General features: G+C 47.4%; 1 protein-coding gene across 1 annotated transcript; it reads left to right on the top strand.

The window, feature by feature from the left end:
• The first annotated feature begins 68 nt into the window (after positions 1 to 68).
• On the top strand, positions 69 to 6,808 carry SLC35E1 (solute carrier family 35 member E1). Its single transcript, XM_030256679.4, has 6 exons — positions 69 to 497; positions 1,169 to 1,239; positions 1,567 to 1,704; positions 2,316 to 2,441; positions 2,908 to 3,153; positions 3,788 to 6,808. The coding sequence occupies exons 1-6, from the start codon at positions 98 to 100 to the stop codon at positions 4,022 to 4,024; spliced, it is 1,218 nt and encodes a 405-aa protein (XP_030112539.4). The 5' UTR covers positions 69 to 97; the 3' UTR covers positions 4,025 to 6,808.
• Positions 6,809 to 7,963: the final 1,155 nt, after the last annotated feature.

Genomic DNA, 7,963 nt, shown 5'->3' with positions numbered 1-7,963 from the left:
GAAGTGACGCTCGGAGCGGCGGTGCCGCCGCGCCCGCCCCGCCCCAGGAAGCGACGCGCTGGCGGCCGCGCTGACGTTCGGCGGCGGCTGCGGAGCGATGGCGGCGCCGCTGGCGGCTCCGGGCGGCGCCGGGGCCGGGCCCGGGCCCGGGGCGGGGGCGGCGCGGGGCGGGCGCGGGCCGGCGCTGCGGGAGGGGGCGCGGGTGTCGGCGCTGTGCCTCGCCTGGTACGGGCTGAGCGCCGGCGGCAACGTGGTCAACAAGCTGCTGCTCGGCGGCTTCCCGCGGCCCGTCACCGTCTCGCTGTTCCACATCCTGGGGCTGTGCGGGCTCCTGCCGCCGCTGCTCCGCGCCTGGCGCGTCCCGCCCGCCGGCCCCGCGCAGCTGCCGCCCCGCGCCTACCCCCGCTACATCCTCCCGCTCGCCTTCGGCAAGTACTTCGCCTCCGTGTCCGCGCACGTCTCGCTCTGGAGGGTCCCCGTGTCCTACGCGCACACAGGTGAAGGCTGCGGGGTGCCCGGGGGGATGGCCCAGCGCCGGCTGTGCCCGTGGGGAGGTGCCCGCGGGGATGTCCTGGGGGCCAGCGTGGATTCGTGCCCGGTGGGGTGACCTGAAGCCTGGTGTGTGCTCGTACAGGAATCCAGTGCAGTGTCCCAGCGCTCACTGTGTGTTCTGGGTGCCCAGTGCAGTTCCCAGTACCCACTCTGCTGTCCCAGTGCTCGCTGTGGGCTCTGGGTACCCACTGCAGTGTCCCAGTACCCACTCTGTGCTTGTATAAGTACCCAGTGTGCTGTCCCAGTGCTCGTTGTGTGCTCTGGGTACCCACTGCAGTGTCCCAGTACCCACTGTATGCTGTGGGAACCCAGTGCAGTGTCCCAGTACCCACTCTGTGCTCGTACAGGTGCCCAGGGTGCTGTCCCAGTGCTCACTGTGTGTTCTGTAGGCTTCCAGAGCTGTGCCCCTGTCCCCAGTGTGTGCTGGCACTGGATCCAGGGGCAGTGCCCCTGTGCGTGCCCAGAGCACCAAGGCCCAGTTGGTCCAAGTGTCCAGGACAGGGAGAGGGAGGGAGGATCCATCCTGGGCCTGGCTGGGCCCCTGCTCCATCCCTCTGCTTGTGCTGGTTGCTGGAGTTGTCCCACGTCCCCAGCGATGTTTTCTTGCCGTCCCCAGTGAAAGCCACGATGCCGATCTGGGTGGTTCTGCTCTCACGGATCATCATGAAGGAAAAGCAGACGACGAAGGTGCGGACAGGTTTGCTGAGGTTTCTTTTCTTGGAGGTGCTGTGCTGGCTGGGGGCAGCAGAGCTCAGGCTTTGGGTGGATTTTGTGACTGGAATTAGATTATGCAGATTTGAAAAATTCCTTTTCCTTTTATTGTGAGGGTAAAACACATCTAAACAATGACCAGGGTGATGCTGTCTGATGCACTGGAGTTGTCAGTGTCTATTGCAGTGACTTTAATTTCCTTGGACTACAATAGTAAAAGGGTTGATCCCTGAATCAGCAGGATGCATAAACTCGGCTGACAATTCTTAGCAGATGCGATTTACCCCTCTGTCCCTGCTGCAGGTGTACCTGTCTCTGATCCCCATCATCACTGGTGTCCTGCTGGCCACGGTCACAGAGCTGTCCTTTGACATGTGGGGGCTCATCAGTGCACTTGCTGCTACCCTGTGCTTTTCACTTCAGAACATCTTCTCAAAGAAGGTACCAGCTCTGGTCACAGCACTGGGTCACCCTTCAGCAGGACAGGGTGTCATTTCAATTACATAAATGTTTTTTTTTTCACTTTGCAGCCAGACAAGTCCAGAGGGATGGTTATTTTGTTATTTATTTGTTATTTTGTGTGTGTGTGTTCTCTGCAGCTCTTCCTACCTGTTGAAGCATTGAGTTTATCCTGAGCTCTTTCTTTACTCTTCAACATGGGTTTTTTTTTTCCTGATGGCAATTCAATAGTGCTTAAATTCAACAGTTCATTTAATGTATCTTGTTATATCAAATCATTCCTCTGTGCTGAACAAGTCACTGTCAACACTGGGCAGTCCTTGGAATTACAGTAACAAAATTAAAGTGTGTGGTTTGGCTCTATTTAGTTACAAAATGGTTTCGGTTTTGTAGAGCTATTAATTTTAATGTCTTGTTGATACTAAGAGCCACCATTCAAAAAACCATTGTTTTTCAAAGAGCCGTCAATTTTTTCTTTGGTCATTCTAATAGGAAATTAATGCTATAAGGGTATTTATTTATTTTCCTAACTTACCTGTCCCCTAAAGCAGTTTCTGTTTCCTGACCTGCTGTTCAATAATGGCTCTTGTCAGGTGTTGAGAGATTCCCGAATTCATCATCTTCGGTTGCTGAACATCCTCGGGTGCCACGCTGTGTTCTTCATGATCCCAACGTGGGTTCTGGTGGATCTTTCCTCCTTCTTGGTAGAGAATGACTTGGTAAGTGCTGAATTTGGAGAATTGTTTGCTATTATGAAAGAAAAGAGAAAAAAAAAACCAAACTCCAGCACCCAACCAGAAAAGGGCACTGAAGTGTTTCAGTGTAGTTCTTGTCAGTGTGGAAGGAAGTGTTGTGAAACACTTGCAAATTGTTTCACATGAGTTGACAAAATGTTTGTTGTGAGAATTCTTGTCAGGGTTAGGAGAGGCAGTTTATTGGGACAGCATAAATTTGAGGAGTTGGGAGCTGGAGGCAGGAACAAACACTCCGGAGTTCGTGGGGAATGTCCTCCTCTGGTTTCTCTGAGTTGGGAGTTGCATAAGGCAATGTGCTTGGGGGCCTCTTTAGAGCTCAGTGCAGACATTCCTCCCTCCCGTGGCAGGTAAGAAGTGCCTCAAGGCTGTGTTTGTGTTGTTACCTGAAACCCGAGATAATTTTTTTCTCCTGCTGTTTGCTTTGCCACAGAGCTCCATGTCTCATTGGTCCTGGACCTTGATGCTGCTTATAATCAGTGGATTCTGTAATTTTGCCCAGAACGTGATTGCCTTCAGTATCCTTAACCTGATCAGCCCCCTGAGTTACTCGGTGGCCAATGCCACCAAGAGGATTATGGTGATCACCGTGTCCCTGATCATGCTGCGCAACCCCGTCACCAGCACCAACGTCCTGGGCATGATGACAGCCATCCTCGGGGTCTTCCTGTACAACAAGGTGAGGCAGCTGCTCCTTTGTTCACCAGGAAACACAGCTCAAGCAGTCCAGTAGCTTTGAATTGGTTTTTGTACAAGTTAAGGGCTACTTGAGCAAAAATACACAACACAGAGGGCACAAGGTTCCGTTGCAGAGGAGGGATGGGCATGGCTCAAGTGAAGGATGTGGGTCACACCAGCTGCTGGGCCTCTCACAGAATTAAATTTTGATCTTAAGCTTTTCTTGAAAAGGGAAGTAACTCAGAATCTCATGAGCAAAAGACCAGTTTGTTTGTTTGTTTGGCATGTGAGAGGAGTGAGGTTTTTATTAGAAGCCACCGATATTTTAAGACTCTAACAAAAAAAGTGATGTGACTGTAGAACTGTCTGCTTTTTTCTGGGTATGGGAATGTGTAAGGTGGTATCTTAGGTGATATCTAAGAAAATCTGCCTTCACTAATGGGTTGTCAGGCTTTGGCAGGGGCTGCCCAGGGAGGTTTGGAGTGCCCATCCCTGGAAGTGTCTCCAAGGATAGCCTGGATGTGGCACTCAGTGCTCTGGGCAGAGCTTGGACTTGATGATCTCGGATTTTCCCAGCCTGATCTTGGATTTTCCCAGCCTAAATGATTCTGTGACAAACTTTCTTCCTTTCCCAGACAAAATATGATGCAAACCAAGAGGCAAAGAAGCAGCAGCTGCTCCCAGTGACCACAGGAGACCTGGTGAACTTGGAACGGCACCGAAACCCTCCTGAAAAGTCCCAAAATGGACTCACAGCCTTTGCCCAGCACGGGGACTTCCAGTACGGCCGCAGCAATGTCCTCACAGACCACTTCCAGTACAACAGGCAGAACTATCCAACATCCTACAACCTGAATCGTTTTGATATTTAGGATCCTGGCAGACAGGTACAGACTGTGATATCAAAATGTCCCCAGCATTATCAGAAAACTTTTAGTACATCCATGAATGTCACAAAGCCATTGAAGTGTGCAGGTTTGGCAGCAGGGCAGGTGCATGTGGAGGGGAGTGGTGCAGGACCTGCAGCTGCTGCTGGGCAGAGCTTTAATCCTGGGACAGCCAGACCTGACACTGGAACCAAACCCACAGAGCAGATCCTGGTGAGGTGCACGTGTCACTGCAGACTGGAACATCTGTCACTGCTCCTTTCAGAGTCTGCCAGCTGGTTGTTCTCTTGGCAGCTGAATTCTGGCCAGTATCTTGTTTCCATGCTGGTAATGTCACCTTTAACTTGTTCTCTAACAACGGTTCAATGATCCTTTTAATGAAGCTTTCAGGAAGAAGTGAAAGCAAGGGGTACTTGTGCTGCTCAGGATTCGTCTGGGGAGGATTGACTGAGGTGGATCAGCTGCAGGCAGGTAAACTCGAGTTCATCTCCAGCATCTGTGCAACTTCTTGTGGATTCACAACTCTTGTGCCTCTGCCTTCAGCCCTGGATGACAAAGCAGAAGTGTTTCTGGAGGAGCAGGCAGTGGAAGGATTGATCCCTCCCAGAACTGCTTCAGGCACAGAAAAACACAGTTCTCCAAATCACTGGTCATGGCAAAGAACAACCAAGCCCAACTGAAAATCATCCTTGTTTTCTGAATCATGTAGTCCTGTAACTCCAGACATTGCTATCCCCTGGCCATGCAGGAAACTCCTTCACAAATAAAAGTGTTTGGAATAATATGATTTTATTTTTTTACTTGCTTCACACCTGTTCTTTCAAAACTGTTTTGTTGCTTTAAAAATTGAAAGGTGAAAGGTGTTTTGTTCTCAGTTTTATGCATAAGTTATGCTCTCTTATATGTTTTGAATGCATTGATTTGAACAATCATCATTATTAATTGTTTCTTAAAACTTTTTAGTCCCTAATTGTTTGGGTTTTTAAAATGTCTTAATTACTGCTGTTGGAGTAGCTGTGTGGATTTAGTCTGACTTCCACTTCCTGCTGAAAGAAGTTAAATTTTGTATCCTGTGCTGTTCCTGCAACTACCCTGGCTCGAATAGGAAATGAAAGAAAAACTGAATCAGAAGTAAACAGATAATTTATGGTTAAGAACTGATCCAGTATGAATTCTAGACAAGGTGATTGTGTGTGTCAGGTACTGCATTTGTGCATGGAAGGGATGAAACTTGGCTTTCCTTCTTTGGAGTGAAATTCCTTGGAATGAAGTGAAACCCAACTTGGAAATTGTGTTTCACTGAATCAGAATTTTTCTGTTGTTGCTTTAGTAAAAGATTTTAGGGCCTTCCTTGCTTCCCAGACTGTTGTACAGTGAGACTTTGCTAGCATAAGTTTTATGCTTTAACCAGAGAGGTACCAGACACCAGTGACAAAATCCAGGGTGTGTCATAGAACACTCCTCTTATTTATTGCTTTAAAATGACCATTTCCATGATGTGAGATGATGATTTGGCTCCTTTCTGGATAATAAAGGATTTATTTTTAAGTGCACAATCAAGCTGAACTTATTCTTTTGGCTGCTGGGGTGGTAGTTACATGAACAGCCTTCCACCAGAGTCCAAAAGAGGAAATGGTCCTTCTGAAACTCAAGACAGGGGTTAAAAGTGCTGCAGCTGTGTGTGAGCAGAACTTCTTGCCTTGACTGGAGTTCATTGTGTTCATGCTAGTTGAGAATTTTGGTGGAAAATCTAAATGAATCTGTCCCAATCAAGGTCATGAAGAAATCTTTCCTTCAGATGAAATTTCTTTTGCCTGTTCCAGTATTAATGTCTGTATACTTACTTATTTTTAATACAGGGAAAATGCCAAATGTGTATTTCTAGAGCTCATTTCCCAACATTTCAATGCTTTTACCTACATGTAACAAGGATTTGGTGGACTCTGGATTTGGATTATGTGCTGACTCTGATTTGAGGATGAGAGATTCAGGCTGAGATTGTCAGCAGGGGCTGAAGTTCTCCAGCTGCTTTCAAAGGGAGCTGGCTGTGACCTGCTAAATTCCTGCAAATGCTGAATTGTGGTCTTTGTGCCTCAGTTTCCCTTTTGGAAAATTGAGGTGATTCTTCTACATCACAGGAGGTAAAATACGAGGAAAAAAGTGGCAGTGGGCCCCTGAGATGTGCAGGCATCCTCTGAGTTCATCTGTCCATCCTCTGCTGTGCCATGTTCCTGCACCCTCAGCTGCTATGGGGAGTAAATAAAAACCAGATCAGAGACTTTATTAAATATATTCAGATTTGTTTCCTTTTAAAGAATATAACCAAACACTTTTCTGGCAAGTGTTTTCAGAGTAAGCTTGCCCTGCACACTTACCAGGGCAGCTTTTAAGCTCAGCTTTTTCTGTAGTCTTGGCAGCAGCTGAGGGTTTTCTGTTCAGAACTGTCCCAAATTCCAGTCTGGGGCTCACTCCTGTCTCTGAAACAGAACTCCTGTGCTTGCAGGGACTGGCCCAAAATGAGGATATCCCATGAGGATAATGGGTCCATTTAGAGCCCAGGGAGTGAATGTGTTCCCTGGAGAGCTCCTGCTGCTGCAACCAGGCCTGTGGGCAGCAGGGACGGTTGGGTGTGGTGCAGGCTGTAATTAAAACTGTCAGGTTACACCGGGTGCTTTTGCTGGATCCCAAATCCCAGTCCTTAAGCAATATTGCCCACATTCAGGGAGAGGAACTTCCTGACATTGCTGGAATAAACATTTTAGTCTTGGACCTCTGCAAGTTTTTTTTTGTGTGGCCAAGTGAGGTGTTTGTTTTAAGCTGGTTTGTAAATGAGTGGCGTGTTTGACTCTGTACACAGGGCTGCAGAAAGGACAGAGAAGCTGGAATAAAGAGGGCAAAGTCTACACAACTGTGTACAATGACCCTGTTATTAAATCAAAGCCAAGGGGTTGGGGTTGATTCCTTGCAGGAAGCTCTGGGAGTGTCATAATGGCCACTGGTGAGGAGTTGGGTGGATGTTCTCACACATAAATGCTGTAACCAGTGTTAGAACTGGACTCCCATGAGATATTTTGATTTTCACTATGTATTTTTTACACATAAATACATCACAGCATTGCAAAACTTCTTCCCCAAACAGCCCTGGGTAGTTGTGGAAATAAGAAACCCAATCTCTCCCCACTCCACGTGGCTTTTCTGGTGGTAGTTCCAAAGAGGATTTGGTGCTCTTTAAAAATATTCCCCCCATAGGTTCAATTTTAGTACCCAGTGGTGGTAAGAGTATCTTTATCATCTGGTAAAATGCTTATGGTTTTTAAATAACTGAATGCTAAATAAAATTGAGGCAAGACTTAGGCTTTGTAAGTGCACAGTGACATGTAAAAATAGTGTTGGTATTTTGGGGTCAACTCGTGATGATTTCCAAAGCTCAGTTTTCCTTTCTAATCTGTGTTCAAACCCTTTTTTTTTTTTTTTTTTTTGATGCAGCATAAAGAACTTCTGCCATGTGGCTCTTTGTGAAACAGGTGCAATATAAGTAAAGGGAAACTTTTGTTTTTCCAAGGCTTAAATTTCTGGGTTGTGCTGTGAGCTGTTAAAAATAATTCTGAAATCTCTTTGTGGTGATGTTCCAGGGCAGTGAAATGAATTTGTTAACCCTGAAGTGACAGGTGTTACAGTGAGGAGATACCCATGGGGTACCCAGCCTTTTTTTGTTGCTATGTTAGATCTCCTATAAATTGATGGGAATATGGGTTTCCCAAAAAAACCCAAACCAAGCCCACACTCCTTCCTGTGTGGAATATTGCCCTTCAGCCAATGAACTTTTCTGTGTTGTTTTTTCTGTACAGCTGCTGTTCTGTGAAGTTCTGGTTGTCACTGGGGTCCCTGTGGATCCTGCTGGCATCCCTTATGGAACACCCACAG

The sequence above is a fragment of the Taeniopygia guttata genome, chromosome 28 (assembly GCF_048771995.1).
Source record: "Taeniopygia guttata chromosome 28, bTaeGut7.mat, whole genome shotgun sequence".
NCBI classification, from domain to species: Eukaryota; Metazoa; Chordata; class Aves; order Passeriformes; family Estrildidae; genus Taeniopygia; species Taeniopygia guttata.
Note: the sequence above shows the minus strand (reverse complement) of the source record. Positions and strands in the feature narration are given on the sequence as shown.